At 47.5% G+C, this 25,074-nt stretch overlaps 1 protein-coding gene across 4 annotated transcripts in view; it reads right to left on the bottom strand.

Moving 5' to 3' along the window:
* The window catches only part of LOC309652446 (F-box-like/WD repeat-containing protein TBL1X), a 225,186-nt gene that overhangs the window by 23,673 nt on the left and 176,439 nt on the right, over nucleotides 1-25,074 (bottom strand). For all 4 annotated transcript variants that reach the window (XM_082446242.1, XM_082446241.1, XM_082446244.1 and 1 more), the window contains one exon: nucleotides 1,642-1,787. In XM_082446242.1, coding sequence (XP_082302368.1) covers nucleotides 1,642-1,787 — 146 coding nt within the window. The remainder of the gene's footprint in view (nucleotides 1-1,641; nucleotides 1,788-25,074) is intronic.

The raw sequence follows: 25,074 nt of genomic DNA, 5'->3' as shown, positions 1-25,074 counted from the left end.
AGAGACGCGACGGGGCTTCAAGTTGCTGGTGGAAGATCCCAGGCACCCAATGTAAGACAAGGAAAGAGGAGACTGCCCGTTGCTAGGCAAGAAAGAGCACAGGGTAGGCAGACACTCCGGTGTTTTCAAGGACGTGGGGTTTTGGAAAACAGCAGAGGGATACACGTGACAGAACACAAGATACATTCCTTCTGTAGTTTTAAAAGCTGAAGAGAAAGTGGAGTTCAATGCTATGCATAAGACAGGCTTGTAAGGGTGAGAGCAGTTCAGAGGGAGAGGGGATGGAGGAAACTGGAAAGGTTCGGGAAGATGGGCCCGAGGGTGCTGTGACCTGGGAAGGGGACACTTGGTGGTACAGAGGGGCATGTGGGCAGTGGACGGCGTCAGCTGTGCAGGATGGACCGTGGCAGAAGGCGGGAAGTTGGGGCAGAGCGGCGTGCCAGACCGAGGTGGGAGAAACGAGGGCAGAAAGAAGGAGAAAGGGCGGGAAGTGCGGTGAAAATAAGAGGGGCTCAGACCAAGATGCAAGGGAGGCCTCGGATATCACAGGAGGCCCTGGGCATCTTCACAGCACGATCCCAAGAGCAAAAGAGAACAGGGGAGAGGGGCACTGTTTTCAACCAAAAGAGCCCATTTAAAAATTGGTATGAAGTTGGCCCAAGTACTCCTTGTGCCCCAATCTATAAAGAGGGAGGGGACACTGTGCCCCAATCTATAAAGAGGGAGGGGACACTGTGCCCCAATCTATAAAGAAGGAGGGGACACTGTGCCCCAATCTATAAAGAAGGAGGGGACACTGTGCCCCAATCTATAAAGAGGGAGGGGACACAAACAAATTGGAGTGACTTAAATTTATAGTTATGGATACAAGTGCCCCCTTCCCCTGCAGCTCTTCAATGAGTAACAAAACCATCCCTTGGAATCCTCTCGAACACAACAGTCCTCATCTATCCTCCGTGGTCTTGGGCTGTGCCCTCTGTTGGGTTCACACGAAACACAGATTCTAGGCAAATGTTTCCTAGGATCCCTCTTCAACTGCATTGCTCAAAATATTCCAGGGGGGAGGGCATTTTCTGTGCACGTGCAAGGCCCACACCTGTCCCGAAGTACCCCTGACCCTTGAACAACACAGGTCTGAACTGGGAAGGTCCACTATACACGGATTTTTTTTCAACACATTTACTACTATGTTAACCATCCGCGGTTGGTAGAATCCACGGATGTGGAATCTATGGATACAGGAGGGCTAACAGTGGGACCTGAGCACTACAGATATTGGTACCTGGGTCAGGTCGTGGAACCAATCCCCGGTGCATACCCAGGGATGACCATATAAACCAGCTGCAGATCTGCTGCGTGTTTTTCCCGTTTGGCAACGTAGTGTGACATCAGTCAACAGCTGGCGATCTGCGCATGGATATGGAAAACACAACCACCTAAAGGGCCTCGGAAGATTGCTCCTTGGGTACAACAGAAGCGCCATCCCTCACTGGAGAAAGTATTTACCGCAAGGAGAGAAGGAACCCTATCTGACTGTGAGAGATGGTGGGGAACTGCGTGCTAAGGTGACGCGTCTTCCCAGCGCGCGCACGCACGCTCCAGGGTCTGCGCGGCTTGGGCCCGCCCCCGGGGTGCACGTACCTCGTTGATGCTGATCTCGGCCTCCACATACTGCAGGCCCTTCTGCAGGATGGAGATGAGGGCAGCCGGCGGCACTAGAGTCCCATTGATGTTGGACTGGCTTATGTGGCTCTCGATACCGAATGTGAACGCCGAGTGGGAAAAACCTGCAACGAGATAGGGAGGCCAGGGTTCTGTGAAGCCTGGACCGAGGGTGGAAGGCACAGCCACTGAGACCTAAAAGGCGGCACCGCTGATGTCAGACGCGCTTAATAGCAGAAGGGACGTGGCCGCAGGATGCCCGGCCTCTGATGTGGGGTGTCGTGGGCAGGATCCGGCAGAGAGAGGGAGAGATGCAGACCAAGGCAGGCCTCTGCTTGCACGGGACGGGAAAACAGCTGTAAAGGTAGAGCCCTTTCGGCGTTATTAAAAGCGAAACAGGCCCGTGTCTGCCCGGGTTAAAGGTTTCTGTTACAGAAATCAGACTCCAGGGCTCTGTGCCTGGGTTTGCAGGGCTCCTTCCAGAAGTTCATGCTTATGTCTGTCTGCGCCCTCCTTGCAGTGCTCACGGCAAATGAATCTCACCACCCACTGTCCGAAGAAAAAGAGGCTGGTCCGGACTCAGTGGTGTGGCCTTGGGTCATTAACCGAAAACCTAGGCGATCCCCTTGGCTAAGAGGTGCTGGGTTCCCCCATTCCTCCCCTAGCACCCCTCGCCAAGTGCCTCTGTAGGAAGCTGCTGACAACACTAGGCAAGTGAGAGGTGCTTGCAGATAAGGCATGGATGGAGCTGCTTGGATGAAAACTTTGGGAGAAAAGTCAGGACGGTGACGGCAGGTAGCAAGCAATGCCTGTTTCAATGAAGGAGGGCACAGGGCAGGGCAGGAGGACCTGGGGGGTCCATGGGGGACGGCGGTGCGGGTCCGAGGCACAGGTTGCCTTTTGCTCTGTCAGACCCTCACCTGTGTGGGTCCCGGGCAGCACGCTCCCACGGTGTCTCCGCCATGAGCGCCTTCCCATCACCCCTGGCTCATCCTACGTGCTGGGGGTGGCTGGCGGGGGTCTCCCTGCCTCTCGAGCCACACTCACGTTCATCAGCCCAGCGGGCCCCCCGTCCTCCATCAGAGTCAACATCCTCAGTGCTTCTGCCTTTCCTTACCAAAACACAACCAGCCTTTGCAATAAACAAAACGCTCAGCAGATGGGAATGTTCCCTCACGCGAGAAGAGCTCTGTCTGCATCTGCGTCCCTTTCTCTCTCCACTCCCTCCTCCCCACCCCACCTCCTGCTCATGGCCTCGTTATTAAGAATATATAAAATAGGCACTTGATACTTATTTCAAGAGTAGTACTGTAGCTGCTATTAACTTGTGTATATTTCTTTATGCAGTGTAACCCCCTAAATTAGATTGTACAGGAGTGTATATTTCTTTATGCAGTGTAACCCCCTAATTAGATTGTACAGGAGAGTGTATATTTCTTTATACACTGTAACCCCCTGAATTAGATTGTACAGGAGAGTGTATATTTCTTTATGTAGTGTAACCCCCTAAATTAGATTGTACAGGAGAGTGTATATTTCTTTATGCAGTGTAACCCCCTAAATTAGATTGTACAGGAGAGTGTATATTTCTTTATGCAGTGTAACCCCCTAAATTAGATTGTACAGGAGAGTGTATATTTCTTTATACACTGTAACCCCCTAAATTAGATTGTACAGGAGAGTGTATATTTCTTTATGCAGTGTAACCCCCTGAATTAGATTGTATGGGAGAGTGTATATTTCTTTATGCAGTGTAACCCCCTAATTAGATTGTACAGGAGAGTGTGTATTTCTTTATGCAGTGTAACCCCCTAAATTAGATTGTACAGGAGAGTGTATATTTCTTTATACACTGTAACCCCCTAAATTAGATTGTACAGGAGAGTGTATATTACTTTATGCAGTGTAACCCCCTAAATTAGATTGTACAGGAGAGCACCTCGGAGGCTCTCCCCGCACAGGGTGCCTCTGCTCCTACTCTCTGAAGGACACGAACAAACGCCCTTTGCAGTCAGCCTTCCCTTCTCCCTCTAACTTGTTTTCTCTCTCTCTGCCCTCCGTTCCCCTACCCACTCCTGCCAGAACAGAACCACCCACCCCTGTGTTAACCAATGACTCTATCCCCCCGAGTCTCTGCCACCCTGTGGACAGTCTTAATCTCCAAGCTTTTATCACTCATTTTCCGGCAAGGGGTAGACTAGAAAAATCTGAGGTCAATGGATGGAGCTGGACCGAGTGGGTTCTTGGCCGGACTCCCCATCTCATGGGCTCATCCCTATATACTCCGGGCCACAACGGCTTCTCTCTCGTAAGAATCCTTCCTGGGTGACAGCCCCGCCCACCTGGCTCCTACCATCTCTCCCATTCGTGTCTCCACCAGCTGATGGGACAGGATACTGGACTGAGAGCCATATGTTACCCTCCTGGTATCTCCACAAGGTCTAGTGCAGGACTACGCCCGCCGCGGTAGTAATAAAGTAACACCCGCCAGCCCTTACACGGTACGCACTCTCAGGCACTGCTCCAAGGACTTCCTCCTAATTCTGTAACCCTCTGCAGTCATTCCCTCGTTCTCTTTTCTCCCTTTTACGGATCGGGTCCTGAGATCTCCTGAGGGTAACTGACAGACCCCAATCACTAGCTCCAAACTCAGGCAGTAGGACACCAATCGCAGCCCACCACAAAATTCCACCTAGAAACTTCTACAGAGTGTTCCACCAGAGCACAGCTTTGACTGTGACCAGGGCTCCCGAGAAATACATCTCAGTGACTGATGGAGCAGCTGTGGGAGAAAAGTCAAACTTTTGGTGTATGTCTTAGTCCGTTCCAGCTGCTATAACAAAACACCACACACTGGGTGGTGTCAGCAGCAAACATTTTTTTCTCACAGTTCCGGAGGCTGAAGTCCAAGATCAAGGTACTGGCAAATTCAGTGTCTGGTGAGAGCCCACTTCCTGGTCCACAGATGACTGTCTTTTCCTTGTAACCTCACAAGGTGGTAGGGGCAAGAGAGCTCTGTGCGGCCTCTTAGAAGGGCACCAATCCCATTCATGAGGGCCCCATCCTCATGACCTAATCACCTCCTAAAGGCTCTGCCTCCAAATATCACACTGGGGATTATGCTTCAGCATATTTGTGTGTGTGTGTGTGTGTTCGGAAGGGAAATACAAAATTCAGTCTATAGAAGTATTATTTCATTCATCTACTCACCCACTCATTTATTCCCTCAAGTATCACAGGGCCATAGAAATGCTACTTTTTTTTTTAATTTTTGAATTTTATTTTATTAATTTTTTAATACAGCAGGTTCTTATTAGTTATCCATTTTATACATGTCAGTCCCAATCTCCCAATTCATCACACCACCACCCCTGCCACTTTCCCCCCTTGAGGTCCATACGTTTGTTCTCTACATCTATGTCTCTATTTCTGCCCTGCAAACCGGTTCATCTGTACCATTTTTCTAGGTTCCACATATATGTGTTAATATATGATATTTGTTAGCAATGCTACTTAAGTCACATGAAACACAGCAGATTCTGACTACCTTACCACCTTTAATCAAACCTGGGCACTTTGTGTCCATTATCTCAATCTTCACAGCAGCTGTTCAGAGTTGGTGTTTCTGTTTTACACATGAGAAGGACAAATGCTGGAGAAATAAGATAAGCTGTCCAAGGTTCATACATGTGATGAGAGGCTGAACTAGAATTTCAACTCTAGACTATGTGACTCCAAGATTCACCTTTTTAACCTTACTTACTCTAAGACCCAGAGGCACAGGAACCAGAATTCTTAAATTCTCCAGGTGGATGCCAAGTCCATTCCCAGCTGGACCACCAGCGGCTCTGGATCAGCGGCAGCCACAGATACAGTGCCAGCAACTTGTCAAGAACTGGGTGCAAACCCACTTCTAAGCCAAGACTTGAATACGTCCTTGATTGCTCTCTTTATCTGGGTTGGGTATAGAGTTTGGTTGCATAACTTTCTTATCTCTCCACGTGATACTGCTCTTCAAAGTAGATTCCATTTCTAGAACATGTTGATGACGATACTCAGTGAAGGACTGCTGAAAGAAGGGGATGGAGCAGTGAAGACGAATGGGGGGGTGGGGTGGGAGTCTGAGGCTTCTGCAAAGAGGAGGGCTGAAAGCCATCTGCTAGAAGGAACGTCCCCCCACTAAAGCAACATGATGACTAAGCAGGATAAAGCTCTATAAGGGAACCATGACCTTGAACATCTGATGAACACTTGGGTCCGCTATTGGAGATGACAGTAAATCATGACTGGAAACCAGGTTATCTTCAGACCCTTGCTGTAATGTTCCATGTCACTGCTGAAAAGAGGCCTCCTATTTGTTTAAATTTACACTAGCTGCATTTCTTTGGACAGATCTCTGTGTGGCCTCCAAATCAACGGTTGCTTTCAGTCCATTTGTTTTTAAGACTTTCTTCTTGGTTTCTGGCCAACCAGGTTTCATCAAGGCAAGTGGGAGGGCCAGGCAGACAATGTGTCAGGAGTCCTGGGTTCCATCCTCGCTCAGCCACACAGGGGCTGAGTGTCTGGGCCCGGCCACTTCACTGGGCTGGGCCTCCACTTCCTTTACTACCACGCGGGGCTAAGGAGTACCTCAAGGAGCTGAAGGGAGAATCAGAGGCGAGAGCAGCTGGAGCACAGACACTTTTTCTATTTTAAATTTATTTTATTGAAGTATGGCTGATTTACAACGTTGTGTTAATTTCTGATGTACAGCAAAGTGGTTCCGTTATACATATACACAGTCTTTTTCATATTCTTTCCCATTACGGTTTATCACAAGATTTTTTTAAAAAATTTTATTGAAGGATAGTTGACTTACAATGTTAATTTCTTCTGTACAACAAAGTGACTCATTTATACATATATATTCTTTTCCATTATGATCTGTCACAGAACATTAAATATAGTTCCCTATACTATACCTTATTGTTTATCCACTCTACATATAATAGTTTGCATCTGCTAATCCCAAACTCCCACTCAATCCCTTCCCCGCCCTCCCCCTTGGCAACCACAAGTCTGTTCTCTGTCTGTTTCTGTTTTGTAGATAGGTTCATTTGTGTCATATTTTAGATTCCAGCTATAAGTGATATCCTATGGTATTTGCCTTTCTCTGTCTGACTTACTTCGCTTAGTATGATCATCTCTAGGTCCATCCATGTTGCTGCAAATGGCATTACTTCATTCTTTTTTATGGCTGCGTAGTAAGTAATCCATTATATATATGTACCACATCTTCTTTAGCCCATTCATCTGTCGATGGACATTTACATGGTTTCCACAGATGCTTTTTAATCTAGATAGAAGACCATGAACTAGTGGAAACATCCCTTTTCCATGTTGCCTTGTCCATGCAAAGAGGACAACTGACGTCGCTAGGGTACTTCCCGGTTCTGGAATTCACTCACCGTGGAACAGGGGGATGTCCTCAGCCTCTGTCAGGGAGGCCTGCTTGAGCACTTCCTCTTAGGTCACAGTTGCTGCCCTGTGCCAAGGTGCTGCGTAATGCGCCACCTTGGAAGCCTGGCATCTCCAGGAAGGATGCCCCTGTGTTGGGGGTGGCCGGCCTCCATATGCCACCACCAGCGCCCCACCCCTCCCAACGAGACTCCAGGGCTAATGAGCATATTCACTTTCAGTCTGCCAGTGCTATGACTTCTGTGCCTTATGCCTCTTCAGCTTTCCCCCAGCTTTCAATGCATCCCTTCTTCTCCCCAGCAGGACACTGGGAGGAACAGAGAACAGGATGTCAGTGACAGGGGTGGACATGCTCAGAAGTGGCTCAATGGCAGGTGTGGAAGTTGGTAAAGAGGGGCAGAGTAAAGAGCTTGGTGGCACCTTGACGGAAGATTCCTGGACGGCTCAGTGTGAGCGTCCCTGGTGTCCACTGCTCGGGCAGCCTGGAGCAGTCACTGAAGCCCGCAGACTTGCCTCCTGCTAAGCAAGAGGCGTCCCTGGTGAATGTCTCCTCAGGAAGCTTCTCAGCTGTGGCAAGGCTGACGTTTGGGCCAAAGCATTCTTTGCTGGGCCGGGGAGCTGGAAGGGGCGCTGGGCCGGGGAGCTGGAAGGGGCGCTGGAAGGGGAGCTGGAAGGGGCGCTGGAAGGGGCGCTGGAAGGGGAGCTGGAAGGGGCACTGGAAGGGGCGCTGGAAGGGGAGCTGGAAGGGGCGCTGGAAGGGGCGCTGGAAGGGGCGCTGGAAGGGGCACTGGAAGGGGCGCTGGAAGGGGCGCCGTCCTGTGTACTGTAGGATGTTGAGCAGCATCCCTGGGCTCTATGCAGTAGATTTTTTGTTTTGGCTGCACCGTGCTGCTTGCAGGATCTTAGTTCCCCAACCAGGGGACTGAACCTGGGGCCACGGAGGTGAAAGTGCGGAGTCCTGACCACTGGACCGCCAGGGAAGTCCCTCTACACACTAGATGCTAGTAGCAAGCCTCCTCCCAGTCATGACAACCAAAAAGGTCTGCAGATATTGCCTAACTGACCCTAACCATGGCAGACGACCAATGACCCAGAAGAGGCACACCCCCCAAAAGGACACAACCCACAGGTCTAGTCTACTCACACTTCTGCTTCATTTATAAACACCATGGGTGGATTGCTGCCATTGAAAAGCAAGTCACAGAATTCAGATAACACACGGTAATGGGGGATAACCAGATGAAGTGAAGATATTTCCGAGGAGAAAAAAGGGTATCATCGTGATAAACTGGGAAAGGTTTAAAACAAGCACTACGTTTTTTATAAAGCACAGTAAGACCTTCAAGAGTAACTAATCTGAAAAGATACACGCACCCCGATGTTCACTACAGCACTATTCACAATAGCCAAGGCATGGAAGCAACCAAAATGTCCATCAATAGATGAATGGATAAAGAAGATGTGGTTGTATACACAATGAAACACTACTCAGCCATAAAAATTGAAATAATGCCATTTGTAGCAACATGGATGGCCCTAGAGATTATCACACTAAGTGAAGTAAATCAGACACAGACAAATAACATATATCACTTATATGTGGAATCTAAAAAAATAGTACAAATGAACTTATTTACAAAACAGAAAGAGACTCACAGACATAGAAAACAAACTTATGGTTACCAAAGGGGAAGATGGGGAGGGCTAAATGAGGAGTATGGGATTAACAGATACACACTACTATACATAAAACAGATAACCAACAAGGACCTACTGTATAGCACAGGGAACTACAGTCAATATCTTGTAATAAACTCTAATGGAATAGAATTTTTAAAAAGAATATAGATATATACATATCTATATAGATATATATATACATATCTGTACACATATCAAATCACTTTGCTGTATACGTAAAACGAACACAATATTGTAAATCAACTATACTTCAATAAAAACAATAAATTAAATAAAAAAGATCTTGAAGAGTAAAATCCTTCCCATTTAGGGTGAAAGGTGCTACTGTCTCATGAGAGAGGAAAACAGCAAGTGCATGAAGGTGCTTCATCCAACTAGGCAATAAAAACAGATTTAAAACAAACTAAGTACATGCTTTGTTTCTTGCAAAACCACTAAACCGTACCTCTTTCACAAATGGCTTCACAAGCCATTTGAGTTGTGCAGTGAACCATCGTGCCCCGTTAATGTTGGCCTGATTCATCAGCAAAACCTGCTAAATGATCACTCACGGCCCTTAGAAACACTGCTTATTTGGCAGAGAAAAGCAGACATGTAATACTTAGGCAGCTGTGCCATTGGTTCTGCATCTTCAGCTGGAACAAATACCAAGGGCACCAATTTGAGGCACTAAAATGCAGAATCTTTATAAAGTACTTAATGGACTTTATACGTGGAATACTGACAGCTATCCAAGGCCAAGGGGCACGATATGAAAATTATCTACATCAGGGATAGGCAAGCTGAGGCCCACGCTGCCTGTGCTTGGAAATAAAGTTTTACTGGAACACAGCCATGCGCATGAGTTGATATATTGCCTACGGCTCCTTTCACACTACAATGGCAGAGCTGAGTAGCTGCAACAGAGCTAGTACAGCCAACAAAGCTGAAGATATTTACTATCTACTCCTTTAAAGGAAAAGTGTGCCAACTTGATTACTATATATATATATTTATATATACACATACACACACACGTAGATATATGTATGTATACATATATGTGTACACACACACATGGACCACACAAAAGCAGATGTCATGGCCTCCCATATCTGCTCTTTCATTTCTTTCTGCTGCGGACTGAATGTCTGTCTCCCCAAAATTCACATGTTGAAACCCACCCCCCTAAGGTGATGGTATTAGGTGGCGGGGCATTGGGAGGCAATGAGGTCATGAGGGCGGAGTCCTCATGAATGCGATTAGTGTCATTATGTCAACACGAGCAAAAACTCTCACAATTGTATTTGTAGGAATAAATATAACTTTCTTCCCAGAACACTTTCTTGGCCTGTCAGCGGGTCCCACCGAATCTGCCGGCACCCAGGACTTCTCGGACTCCAGAACTGCGAGAAACAAGTGTTTGTGTTCATAAGCCACTGAGTCTGCAGTGTTTTGTTATAGCAGCCCAAAGGCACTAAGACTCTCCTGCTCTGTCTGATTAACAATGGTAACAACGGTAGCAGCCTAGCAGCCGACATTTCCTCAGTGCTTCCCTTGTGTCAGGCAGCAGCGTTCAAGCTTTCCAGGTGCTATTGGACGGGACACAGAACTATCACAGTAACTTGGTTGATTCACCACAAGGAACCTAGGACTTATTCTCCTTCTCAAAAGCAGTGAAGAGCCTGCAGGCCTGGGAACAGCCCTCGAAGCCTCTCATTCCCTGTTTTAAGCCTGGCCTTATCTCACTGCTTCTCCAGGCTGGTTTTGCTAGAAGCATACACCTGCTTTCCTGCAAGATGACTCTGCATGTACTCTGCTCTCTTGGTCTAGAACAGTGGTTCGTGCTTCTCAAGCGAGGGCGATTCTGTCTGCCAGAGGAAGACGCTGGGCAGTATCTGGAAACATTTTTGCTCGTCACCAGGGGCTGTGTATGTGTGTGCTGTTGGCTAGTAGGTAGAGGCCAGGGAGGCCGCTGAACACGTACAATGCACAGGACAGCTCTCCAAGCCAAAGAATGATCCAGTCTCGATGCCAGTGGCGTTAGGCTGAGCAACCCTGCCGCTCAATTCCCTCCCCCTTACTGCTGCGCCTTCTCAGTCATCACGCCCGTGGCCGGGCATCCTTCCTCTTTGTCCTCTCACTAGGAGACGACTGCTCTCTCCTCCTAGCGCCCGCAGCAGCCTCCCCATTCTTCCGTCTTGTCGTGGGGCAGTGGGCGGCATCCTCTTTACTCCCATTCGTCTCCTAGCTCCTGAGAAGGCTGACGCTCCTCGAAGGCAGGAAGCCCACCTGGATTCACTTGGTAACACAGAGCACCTTCCTCAGTACAGCAGCTGGGGCTGAAGATGGATCTGTAGAATGGCTGAGAGACACTGGTGAAGCTGAGGTAAATGAAGGGGGGTCAGAAACTGAATAAAACTGAGTCCTCATTATTTTCAGAATGAAAGACTTTAAGGAGAAGTATAAGAACGAAGGATTTAGGTGCAACGGCACAACAGAAGGAAAACAGCTTTTATTTTTTTTCAACATCTTTATTGGAGTATAATTGCTTTACAATGGTGTGTTAGTTTCTGCTGTATAACAAAGTGAATCAGCTATACATATACATATATCCCCATATCTCCTCCCTCTTGCGTCTCCCTCCCACCCTCCCTATCCCACCCCTCTAGGTGGTCACAAAGCACCGAGCTGATCTCCCTGTGCTATGCGGTTGCTTCCCACTAGCTAGCTATTTTACGTTTGGTAGTGTATATATGTCCATGCCACTCTCTCACTTCGTCCCAGCTTACCCTTCCCCCTCCCCGTGTCCTCAAGTCCATTCTCTACGTCTGCGTCTTTATTCCTGTCCTGCCTCTAGGTTCTTCAGAACCATTATTTTTTTCTAGATTCCATATATATGTGTTAGCATACGGTATTTGTTTTCCTCTGACTTACTTCACTCTGTATGACAGACTCTAGGTCCATCCACCTCACTACAAATAACTCAGTTTCGGGAAAACAGCTTTTAGATGAAGATGTCATACAAGCAACAGTCTCAAAACACCAAAGAGGGCTCTTGGCCATATGTCTATACCAGAATTAAAAACCCATCACGTTGTTTGAGAATAATAATAGTTAATCATAAAGGTAATGATATTAAGTGCTTATTATGTGTATCAGCCCTTCTCATGAATTAGGTTAGCGAGTTGCTAACAACCTATGAGTCAGTCTTAATAAATCCCTATTACAGATGGGGAAATTGAGTCACAGAGCAGTTAAAAGTGATTTTCCCGAGGGCACACAGCTAGCAAGTGGTCATCTGATCTCTGAGTCCATTCTCTTAACCCACACACCAGACACTATTGAAATTTGTTTAGAAACCTCTGAATGATTCAAAATAGTATCCTTTTTAAAAAGAGGAAGAAAATCGTCTCATCAGTAATACCATTTATATTACAAATTTCAACGAAATAAGTTGCAAACAAGGCCTACGTTGCGGAAACTAGGCGGAATGCTTTCCAGGTTAAAGAGGCCAACAAAGATGAAGTGTATAAAGAGAGCTATATTAGGAACAAGAGACAGCAAAGTCAGAGGCAGTGATGCAGGAGTCTGGTACTGTTTCTTTTTGTTCACAGAGAGAACACCACCCATGTGCTCCGAGGCCTGGGCCTGCCCTCACTTGCTTCCCCGGCTTCCTTTTCTGACCAACAAACAGGTGGAATTAGGCAATCTCCAAGGTCCCTTTCAATTCTAAAATTCTAGGCAGAGGAAAAAATGACCTCATCGTCCCAATCAAACCCACGGGATTTTAATTTATGGAGGTGAGTGAGTGATGACACGGAGAGATGAAGGCCACGGAAAGAAGAATCCATCACTTCCAATTCCAGTGGGAAGCGGCCACGCCAGGCCACCAGGGCCACAAGAAACCTTATCACATGCAGGGACCAGAACGCCAAGAGACAGAGAGAGGAGCCGGGACTACGTCTTTATGAATATAAGGGAGGGCGAGTAGCTTGGTGGGGATGTCCTCTACTGGACAGGGAGTGAAAACACACACGTGAGCGTCTGTGGATGGGAGGGCTGTAACACGATTTCCACGTGCCCGCAAGAGCCACCTCGAGACAGAGAGGCCAACGGCTGTGGCCGTCGGTCCAGCCCTAAGATTAGTGACCGCCAAGCGGCCACCGGTCAGCACGCTCACCCAGTCCCACGGGCTGCAGCGGTTTGACCATGGGGTCGTTCTGGAAACGAAGCTGTGGGCTGCTAAGGAATACGCAGCACTTCCTTATTCCTGCAACATCCCTGCACATGGTGCAGTCAGCACAGCTTCTCCTCTGTCAGTACTTCCCGGATCATAAAGTTTTCTCAAACACAACTGCAGCTGCCTGCGAAGCGGCCCGCCTTCCTCTTGGGGGGCAAGGAGGGCGGGGGGACCGGGTGACTCAGGTGTGCGGGTCGGGAGAGTACCGATAAAAATAAAGACGGGAGAGAGAGAGGCTGAGGGTGGTGAACCGGCAGCTGGACCAAATACATCAGACAGAGGCACACACACACACGCGCGCGCGCAAGCACACACACACACACACGCACACACACGCACGCACGGAGTGAGAAGATGTAAACAGAAAAGGCGCGAGAATAAGAAATCATACCCTCATCTTTGGGGGCTGATGTATTATCAGTTCACTTCTTCTTTTTGGAAGTGATGGATTCGTCTCACCAGAGGATTACATTTTCTGCCCGGGTAGCAATTCATAACCGTAAACTCTAGTTTTATCCATGGTAAAAAGCACAAACATATGCTGAGAGTTCTTTTTGATTTTTCAGTCTACATCACTATACATGTTCCTAACAACTCCACACTTCAATGTGTTTATCTTAAAAAAAAAAAAAAAAAAAAAATCCCCGAGACTCAGCTCTCCCATACTGTCCCAGTTCTCCCGTATCTTGCTGGAGAAAAAACTGAGCGCAGGGAGGTGGCTTTATGAGCCGCAAATCTGTTCTCACTGACCTGCCGTAACGTGGAATTCAGCGTAAAATGGAACTGCTTGGATGGCGCCCAAAAGAAATACCAGGAGGACCTCGTTAAAAATAGGGTTTCACTTCTAACATCTGGCCTGGACCCCAGGGGTGGCGGCGGAGAGCAGCCTGGACTGCTGACTGCTGCAGACCTCGCACCCCTGCCAAGACTTGCAATACCCGCTAAACCTGGGAGGCCTCCAGGAGGAGAGGGCACGAGTCAGGTCATGAACGAAGGGTGCTACTTCCTCCTGGGTCCACAGCTGGCCGGGGGGAGGCAGCTCCGCGAGGGGGGCCGGGGAGGCGGCTGCTTGCCTCCACAAGCTCACCCAGACCTCAGCTCCCGCTTCCGGCCGGCACGCGGAGAAGCCAGGCGGAGAAGCCATGCTCGGAGCCGGCTCCTTCTGGCGCCATCGCCGCAACAGCTTTGAACCCTCGTGAATTCTGGATCCGCTATTTCTTAATTGGGAAAGTCGAGCTCGACTGCCAAACCGGAGATTTACAATGGATAGCAGCACCGTTAAAAATTACAATTAACATAGGACTTGGGGGAAAAACAGAAACCAATCTGGAGGAGAGAGGGAATACGTCACACCATTATGTGCTCGACGCAAGCGCTGTTCTCACACGCGGGAATTTCCTCCAGTCCGCTTGCCCTACGCAATTTAATTTCTACATGTAGTTCTTGTGGTCCTAGAATTCTGCACCCGTGTTCTTTCTCACCTAACACAATATAAGCACTTCCCCTGGTTGCTCATTGGTCTCAACAGTCACCATTTTGGTTGATTCTCGGTTTGCACTGAGAGTCATCCCTGACTTACACACATGGCCTCCAGATTTACTTTCAAAGACTAATCAATGGCTTCCCACTGGACAGCCTGGCCTTCGTGTGCCGCTGACCCAGCGTCCCAGCACTTCCTTCTTCTCCCTCCCATCCTGCATCCTTTGTTCCCCTCGCCAAGATGGCTCCTCCCCCATAAACACGCGGGGCTTTGCTGAGCCTCGTGGCATCAACTCTGGCTCTTGATTTTGCTTGAAATGCTCTCCTTCCTCCTTTGCCTGAAGAGTTCTAGCTCAAGTGCCTCCTTCTCTCTGCACCCTCCCCTGTGGTCCTCTGCGAACTCCTCCGACCTCACATTTATCAGCCTCTGCGTCAGACGCCTCTTTAATATCTGCGACGCTCCCTAGGTGGGGAGGAAAAGACTTCCCCCTCCCATCTGTCCTTCCAACCCTAGCACCCAGGGCAGTGCCACCACTCAACAGACAAGCCGGCAAGAGACATTTATAGAACTGCAAATCATGACAACTGCTTTATTCGTGCATATCAAGGATTCCCGGATGGCACCCATACCTCTGACAGTACCTAAAACAATTTTCCGTAGCACAGGGGCAAATATTTTAAAATCAAAGTTATTTACTTTAATGTGCATCATGCAAGTACAATTAATAGATATATTTGAAAATTTAGGAAAAAGTAACTGCTTCAATTTAAGGAAAAATGCTAATAAATATTAACAAAATACTTTTAGGTGTATGCAAAAATGATGTAGACAATACAAGAGAAATGACGATGGGAAATACACGTACAGACAGAGGAGGGCAAAAGAAGGGTCCAAAGGACAAGGAAGTAATGAATACTCACTATACACACATGGGGGCAGGGGCGTCCAGGTTCCCTGGACGGGAAGAAACTCCTACATTCCATTAGTAGGCTTGGACAGGAGTCTGCAAACTATATCCTCTGAGCCAAATCTGTTCCCTTGCCTGTCTTTGCAAATAAAGTTTTATTGAAACACAGCTACTCTCATGTGTCTACGTATTTTTGATGGCTGCTTTTGCATTACAAAGACAGAAATGACTAGTTGTGACAGAGACTAAAATACTATCTTTTACAGAAAGATTCCTCCAACTAATCCAGGGGAGAGACCTAAACTAGGCGATGGGGCCAACAGGTGCTTAGGAAAGCAGTTTTTGATCCCTCAACTTGTTTTATGAGGCCAGTATAACCCTAAGATCCAAACCTGATGAGAACATCCAAAAAGGAACATCACAGCCTAATTTCTCTTGGTAAAACAGACTCAAATATACCAGACACAGAACTAACAAATGGAATTCAGTGATATATTTGAAGAGGACAAAATGTCCGGGCCAAGTGGGGTTTATTCCAGGAATGCAGGCTTTAATGTTGAAAGATAAATCAACAATTTCATCACATTAAGAGTCAAGAAAGGGCTTCCCTGGTGGCGCAGTGGTTAAGAATCCGCCTGCCAATGCAGGGGACACGGGTTCAAGCGCTGGTCCGGGAAGATCCCTCATGCCGCGGAGCAACTAAGCCTATGCGCCACAACTACTGAGCCTGCGCTCTAGAGCCCGTGAGCCACAACTACTGAAGCCCGCGCGTCTAGAGCCCATGTTCTCCAACAAGAAAAGCGACTGCAACGAGAGGCCCGCGCACCGCAACCAAGAGTAACCCCTGCTCACCGCAACTACAGAAAGCCCACGCGCGGTAACAAAGACCCAAGGCAGCCAAAAATAAATAAATAAATATAATAATAATAATAAAAAAAGAGTCAAGAAAAATCACTTAAGTGGAAGGTTCCAGAGCTAGATGGCCTGTTCTGAATCCTAGCTCTGCGACTTCCTGGCAGTGTGACCTGGGCAAGTGGCTACCTTCTCAACGCCTTGGGTTTCTCATCTGTCAACGATAGCGGCAGCTGTACCGACTTCTTAGGGGTAATAGTTTTATTGGTCAAGTACTGAGAATCATGCCTGGCACACAGCACGTGTTCAATCAATGGGAGCTACTGTCACTAAGGCAAAGCAGTGACAATGGGGAAAGATGTAGCACTGACAAGATATGGGGAGTACCCAGCTGATGGAGACAGTAGGAAAGATACACTGGACAAGGAATATTTGAACATGATTCTGGTGTTTTCACATTAAACCGTGATACGATTACGGGACAGAGGAAGCTTTTCTTTGCAGGCGAGCGACAGTGGTCAGGAAATGGCAATGGTATTAAGTGTGGAATTATGTTAAAGAATGCTTGGGAGATATACATCCAAAACAGCAGTATGGAAGGCAACAGAGCGGCTGGAAGTAGATACCCAGACTGGGGGATCAGAGGGGTTAGGGATGGACCCCCAGACTGGGGGATCAGAGGGGTTAGGGATGGACCCCCAGACTGGGGGATCAGAGAGGTTAGGGATGGACACCTAGACTGGGGGATCAGAGAGGTTAGGGATGGACCCCTAGACTGGGGGATCAGAGAGGTTAGGGATGGACACCTAGACTGGGGGATGAGAGAGGTTAGGGATGGACCCCCAGACTGGGGGATGAGAGAGGTTAGGGATGGACCCCCAGACTGGGGGATCACAGAGGTTAGGGATGGACCCCCAGACTGGGGGATCAGAGGGGTTAGGGATGGACCCCTAGACTGGGGGTGAGTGGAGAGGCTAGGGAGGGACACCTAGACTGGGGGATCAGAGAGGTTAGGGATGGACCCCCAGACAGGGGGATCAGAGGGGTTAGGGATGGACCCCTAGACTGGGGGTGAGTGGAGAGGCTAGGGAGGGACACCCAGACTGGGGGATCAGAGAGGTTAGGGATGGACACCCAGACTGGGGGATCAGAGAGGTTAGGGATGGACACCTAGACTGGGGGTGAGTGGAGAGGCTAGGATGGACACCTAGGCTTGCAGAAGGAACAGCACACTGGCCACAGACCTAGACGTGGGAGGGAAAGAAAAGGATGTCACCTTGGGGACAATGGCATTTAAGAAGTGGGTGGTGGAGACATCAGTAGAGCAACATATAGAAACTTGGGAGAAAAAGGACAGTGTTGTGTCTGACAGTCCAGATGACTGGCTCTTCAGTCTGGAAGGAAGAAAGGGAACTGAAACTGGCAGGAAATAAAATACATCAAAGCCGGACACTTTTAAGGTCACATTAGAATTTCAGAGCAGGCAGATCTTAAATGTAATGGTGTATGAACTTTGGAAACAGGCACCTTGGTAAGTGGTTATTTCGTCTTAGCTAAAAAAAGGAAACAGGAACCATCTTAGGTTTTTTCATATCATCACTAACCTTTAAAGTAGGAAACAACGGTATAATAAGCCTTAAGGGCATCTTCAACAGCATCTACCCTCTCTCTGATGGCAATACCAATGGAAACTGTTTGGCTATATTGAGCAAGACACATATTTAAACAACTGTAACTTCGAAACACTCAACTGATTTTCAAGTGATTTGCATTCTAATTGCTTCCCCCCCCCCCCGCCCCGACAAATTAATGAGCACAAGAATGGCAAGTCTTGAATCCGAGCTTTTACACACATAGAAATGAGAGCAGTAAACTTAGAAAAGACTGCACAACCAGAACCGCACGGGAACTGGGATGATTGTGAACCTCTGGGACGTACAAAGAGCAACTCCCCCACGGTTCCGTTCTGCCAATCCAAGTGGTTACCATCAAACCCAAAGAGCAGTTCAGGAAAACACTCCTTCCGAATGAAGAGGAGTTCGCTGGCAACTAGCACCGCTACAAGAGGGTCTGTGATGAGACGATTCTTATAGCACAGGCTCCTTCCGACGCCCGTGCACAGTGTAAGGGGAGCCTCAGCCCCTCTGCAGACTGTGCTCTGCAAAGGGAACGTGGGCAGGCTTCGCTGGAGGAGAAGTGTGCATTAGTGATGCCACAAAGCTCTCCTGGGGGGTGCTTTACTCTTTGCTACATAAGAGGCATGGGTATCACATTCTCCAGCTACTTATCCACCGGTACATTTTTTAAAGTGATTTTTTAAAAGTGAGGTAAACACATACTCACAAATGCATAAATGATAGATATGCAACCACAGCCTGGACTGGACTGGGGCAGGATGGACACAGCCAGGGTCTGTCCAGGTCCTCCTTCTGTCCCCCCAGCAGGTGCTGCAGGCCCACGTGACTGCGTCTGATAAAAACCTGGACGCCACAGCTCGGGCGGCTAGCAACACTGCGTGCGTGTCATTGTACACGCTGCTGGGAGAACTAGGTGCCATCAGGTCCCTCCACCAGGACAGGACACCTGCCAAGCGTGTGCCTGGCCCTCCTGGACTGCACCCCATGCACCTTTTCCCTTGGCTGATTGTAATCTGTATCTTTTTGTTGGGGGGGGGGGGCGGGTGTATTGATTTTTAAAAATAAATTTATTTATTTTATTTATTTATTTTTGCCTGCGTTGGGTCTTTGTTGCTGCGTGTGGGCTTTCTCTAGTTGCGGCGAGCAGGGGCTACTCTTTGCAGTGGTTTCTCTTGTTGTGGAGCACGGGCTCTAGGCACGCGGGCTTTAGTAGTTGTGGCACATGGGCTCAGTAGCTGTGGCACGTGGGCTCAGTAGTTGTGGCGCACAGGCTTAGTTGCTCCGCGGCATGCGGGATCTTCCCGGACCAGGGCTCGAACCCGTGTCCCCTGCATTGGCAGGCGGATTTTTAACCACTGTGCCACCAGGGAAGCCCCTTGATTAAATTTTAATGGAGAAAAGTTGAAGCTATCAATTCAAAATAAAGGGTACTATCAGATATTGCATAAACAAGACATTTGAACAAACAAAATATAAACCCAATTATACTACAATTAAGAGGAACGTAACAGAAATGGAGACATAGGATTGACTTTGATTGATCTGTATCTTTTTTCTCCAGCCTTCCTGAGGTATAATTGACATATACCAATGGGTAAATGTGAGGTGTACACTGTGATGCTTTGACACACGGATATACACTGTGGAAGGGTTACACAACAGGCTACTTAACACAGGCATGGCCTCACACAAATAACCTGTGTCCACTTCAGTGAGAGCACCATGCAGTACATTATAACCTGTATCTCTGTGCTGTAATCCACTGAGTGTGACAGTTACTAAATTCTGTGAATCCTTCTAGCAAACCATAGCGCCTGAGGCGCAGCCAACAAACCACCAAAAAGGCACTGCTTCCCTCTACTGGAAAACATGAGGACATGAGACATTATTGGTGTACATGATTACTGTTTTATTTTTATTTTTATTTTTATTTTGGCCAGGAGGCTTGCTGGATCTTAGTTCCCCCACCAGGGATGGAACCCAGGCCCCGGCAGTGAAAGCGCCGAGTCCTAACCACTGGACCGCCAGGGAAGTCCCTCACATGATTTTAAAGGTCCTTTCATCCTCTACTCATATGGACAGACTATTCAGGTCTTCCTGATTTACTATTTGATGAAACTAATATTTTCCTTTATGATTTCTAAAGCAAGCTACCATTACCTCAGAGAAATGCTTGCCTTTACCGTTTCATAAAGATTCTCTTTCTAAATAGGGACAACATTAGCAATGTAAAAGAGCCACTGCAGTCAAAAATATTTTTAGAGACTCAGCTGAACAATAAGCCCTGAACTTGTGTTTAAATTAAGATAGCTGAACCATTAAAACGACTTCCCGAATCCGGGGAAACGTGTCTTGCATAAGAAGGCATTCCATGGTCCCAGGAAACACAGCGGAGCCTACCGGGTGATTTGTCAGCTGCTGGGATTACAGAGGGCAGTGCCGCTTAATTATTTTTGGAGATGCAATTATTCAAAAATATTAAGAGGAACACCCTTTTCCTGGTTATCTAACCTCCTCACTGGGAGTCCAAACCACCCCCCCAAAACAAAAACAAAACCCAGACTGAAGACTGCTACTCCCAATTATTTTATTATCTGCTAGAGAACCGTGCTGGCAGACTTCCCTCTTCCTCGAGGGGAAAAATACTCTGGAAAAATTTAATAAAAACAGGGACTGCATTATGCTCACTGTTAAAGTCTACTTGAGTTCTGCAGCAGAAGGAATCAAAATTCAGCCCAAGAAGATGATAAAGAGTGAGAAAATGAGAAACCCATTACAACCCCACTTTCCAATAAAAACTAACTGGAAGAAAAAAACATCCCACAACTCAAGGATGTGTATCAGTGGTTCTCAACTGGAGGTGATTCTACCCTCCAGGGGACATTTGGCAAAGTGGAGACATTTTTGGCTGTAACATAGGAGGGTGGGGAAGCGTTGCTGTCATCCACTGGGTGGAGACCCAGGGATGCGGTTTAACAACCTACGATACCGATACCGGACAGCGATACTGGACAGCCGGACAGCCGCACCGCAAAGAACGACCCACCCCAAATGTCAACAGTGCTGAGGCTGAGAAACCCTGGCTCTTTCCTGTCAGGAGAGGCTGACAGTCTCTTGATAATGCATGCTCTTGTGGACATTCAGAGTATCTCCAGAGATTAAGACCCTCAACTCTGCCCACCTAGTAGAATTCTTCAAGCTAAAGACCATAAGGGGATATTTAAAAACCTCGTACAACACAGGAAAAGGGGTGGGGAAGAACACTGCATAGACTTTTATCCTCCCCGTAAAAATACAGCCCGTCCAGCACCTATGGTCCCAATCAAATGCGGAATTGCTTCTCATGACAATTACCCAGGAGGAGACGGCCAGGTGAGCACGGCATACGATGCACACCTGAGTTTGCTGAGTTCCCAAGGAAGCAAAAATTTGTGCTATGTATACATGACAACTGCTGTTCACCTTCAGATGACTTTTCATCATTTTTTCTGTTTCCAAAAGCCCCAGAAGGTTAGTGTGGCTATCCACTTCTTAGTTAATACAGCTATTACTCGAATCCAAGTAAAATAGACACCCCATCAAAACCTAGGCCTGCACAATGGCTAATGACCTGCAAATTCTAATTATGTCTCGGCCTCGGTTGTATTACTGACCTTTCTGTCTCTCTCTCTCTCTCACACACACACAGCTCTGCAGACCATGGAAGTGCAAAATTATCACTGCTGTTTAATTTTTTTGTTTAATAATTTCAAGATTATCATGGACTGACAGGAAGTTGTGAAAATAGTGGAGTCCTGTGTGCCTTTCATCCCACCTCCCCCAACGGTGACATCTTATCTCGCCCTAGGACAATATCAAAACCAAGAAGTTACATCCAGCTGACCGGTCACCTGACTGCAAACCTTCTTCAGTTTCCGCCATTTCTGATCTGCGCGTGTGCGTGTGCACGTGCATCACTTATGCACGTAGCGTGTATAATTTTATCCTATGTGTCCGTGTGTGATCACCTCTGTGGTCAAGACGCAGAACTCTTTCATCAGCACAAAAGAACTCCCCCAAAGCAGCCCTGTGCAGGTGGACCACCGCACCCGACCCCCGGCAGCCATCTCTGCAGTCCTGCCATTTTCAGAGCGCTCTACAAAAGCAACCGTACAGTCTGCGGCCTTTGACGATGGCTTGTTTTTTCCAGCACATCTCCTTGGAGGTTCACCCAGGCTGTGTCATGTATCAGTAATTCGTTCCCACTTATTGCTGAGTGGGACTCTGGGATATGGACATACCACAATTTGTTTAGCCAATCACAGACATTTGGGAAATCTCCAGTATACTGCTGTTGCAAAAAAAGCTGTTTTCAGTATTATTTTTAAAAAAATAACCAGATTTTTGTGGGATACCAACGTAGCTTAAAAATGACACTGTGTGCCAAGGACTCACCCCAAATGCTGTATAGTTCTATTAAAAAGCCTTTAATAATGTTAAAAGTTATTTAACTTATTAAATAACTTGTTTAATAACTTAAAAGTTATTTAAGTTATTTAATAATGTCAAAAGTTAATAATGTTACTGTGGAATTTAAGTGGTTTCTTATCTTCCTTTTAAGACATATTTTCCAAACTCTGAAATAATCTATACACAAAACTTACCTATAATACTGTGATTTATTTAAAAGTTGTGGTTGAAATATACATGATATAAACGCACCGTTCTACCTATTTAAAGTGTCCAGTTCAGTGGCATGAAGCACATTCACACTGTTGTGCAACCATTCTCACCGTCCATCTCCAGAACCCGTTCACCTGCCCAAACGGAGACTCTACCCGCATCCCACACGAACTCCCCATTCCCTCCTTCACCTGCTGGCACCCACCCTTCCGTCTATACGGATGTGACTCCTCCAGGGACCTTGTGTAAGTGGAATCGCACAGTATCTGCCTTTCGTGACGGGCTTACTTCACTGAGTACAAGGCCCTCCAGGTCCATCCCCGTGGCAGCACGGGTCCGAGCTCCCTTGCTTCACAAGGCCGAGTAACAGCCCACCGAACGGAAGCACCACACTGTGTTTCCCTCTCATCCGTCCATGGACGCTGGGTTGCTTCCACTGTGATTTTTTTAAAGAACATTTTACCGCCCCCTCAAGGCTGAAGCTCATCTTTTCCATTGGGTTCTCCAACACATCACCCCTCCTACTACAGCAGCTCACAAATCTGAGATGAGGAGCTGGGGACAGACAGGACACTTAATGCAAACTGCTCCATCTTTAGTTGAGCAGAGATTCTAATATAATTAAACCAAAGGCCGGCAGAAGGGTATCGGTGATTTCTGACATGACTGACCGCTCCCCGCTCAGAGTATAAAAGGCCTCAGAGAAGTGTTTGCTCTACTGCTGGACTGAAACTCCCAGGAACCCTTCTTGAATCCGGAATGGTTGGATTAAGACACACTCATTCACAGGCCCCAAGTCACCTGGGGCTTTTTCAGAGGGGACCTCTTCACCCTCGCAGTCAGATGTGTGTTATTTCTCTCCTAACAGAAGCTCCATGAAGTGAATGAGAAACGTCATCTAAGTTCCGTTTAAAACTTTTAGAGCCTGGCTACATAGTATTTCCCGCTCCTCCTTATTTGCAAGGATGATATGTAACACATAACTGCGTATATTGTGTAATATACATGTACATTATGTAAATCAAAGGAAACATGGTTGATTCTACCTGGCCAGTCATGTGAGTGCAGGTATCGCGGCTCCTTAGGAAAATGGTACCTGCCTAGTGTGTAGACTTTTACTTTTGAAAACCACTGATGTTCCTCTCAGAATAAGGCACATACGGCAATGCTAATATAGGCAATACATATGTGTAATAGATTGGCCTCTCGACCATGAATCATGACAGATCAGAAAGTAAATTCCAGCGTATGAGGAGTTTTCAATCCTACTCGAAAGTCTTTAAATCTCCACAATGAAGAAAGAAGTTCACCATCCTGCTGATCTGTGATATATGATAAATGAATTTCTACCATCTATCATAACGATAAGCTCTTTTTACTGTCTAAAATGTTAAAAACGACAGCCACTGGGGACACGCAGCCTGGTAACACACCCGCACCTGACAAAACATTAGGGAAACAACTTCTCACTTGTGTTTCTTGTTCACTGTTACAGTTACCACCACAGTCGTCAAGTGGTTTTGATTAAGCCTCTGTCTGTTCTTCATGGTGTACATATGTCAGTCACAAAACTCACAGTAGAGAAACACTTCCCCAAGTTTCGATGACGTTAATAGCTTGGGTGTGTAGTCAAATCAATGCATGGAAAGTTTTAGCATCTGCCCTACCTGGGGCCCTGCCGGCGGGAATCCTGCTATCTACCTGGAAGCCGGCCCAGACGGACACATGTCCTGCCCACAGGCTCGGTCTTACCCACTGGAGGGCTGGCTAGGCTGCAGAGCTTCCTAGTTTCCTGCAGAAAGGTGCACTGCTGAAGGAGGAATGCGTGTGCATGGGCGGATGTTCTCTCACTCAGCAGATCTGTGGAAACCGTGACCCCGGCACACGTTCATGAAGGCTAATTTTAAACCCTAAGAGGAAGCGTAAAACTTCATCAGTATCCTGTAGATATATCTGCGGGGCACAGTGTCCTTTTACTTACTTTCCAACATGTCCTGCGCCCCAGGCACCAATTAGCTCCACAACTCGAATCAACTCTATAAAACCACGGATGGTTGTGAAGTGCCTCACTGCCGAGTGACACTGAAGAGGATGTGGTGGCTTCTGATAAACTGGACCCACACTTGTCACACGGCCAAGCGATCCCACTCCCAGATACTAACCCAAGAGAAATGAAAACCCACGTACAACCAAAGCCTGTATGCGAACGTGTGTAGCAGCCTTAGCTGTAATCGTCAAAACCTGGGGACAACTCAAATGTTCTCACACAGGACAAAGGACTAACTGCTCTGCACCCCTAAAATGGAGTACGACGTAGCAATAAAGAAGGAACTACTGGGCTTCCCTGGTGGCGCAGTGGTTGGGAGTCTGCCTGCCAATGCAGGGGACACGGGTTTGAGCCCTGGTCTGGGAGGATCCCACATGCTGCGGAGCAACTACGCCCGTGAGCCACAACTACTGAGCCTGCGCGTCTGGAGCCTGTGCTCCGCAACAA

The sequence above is a fragment of the Balaenoptera physalus genome (genome assembly GCF_965194825.1).
Source record: "Balaenoptera physalus genome assembly, chromosome: X".
NCBI lineage: Eukaryota > Metazoa > Chordata > Mammalia > Artiodactyla > Balaenopteridae > Balaenoptera > Balaenoptera physalus.
Note: the sequence above shows the minus strand (reverse complement) of the source record. Positions and strands in the feature narration are given on the sequence as shown.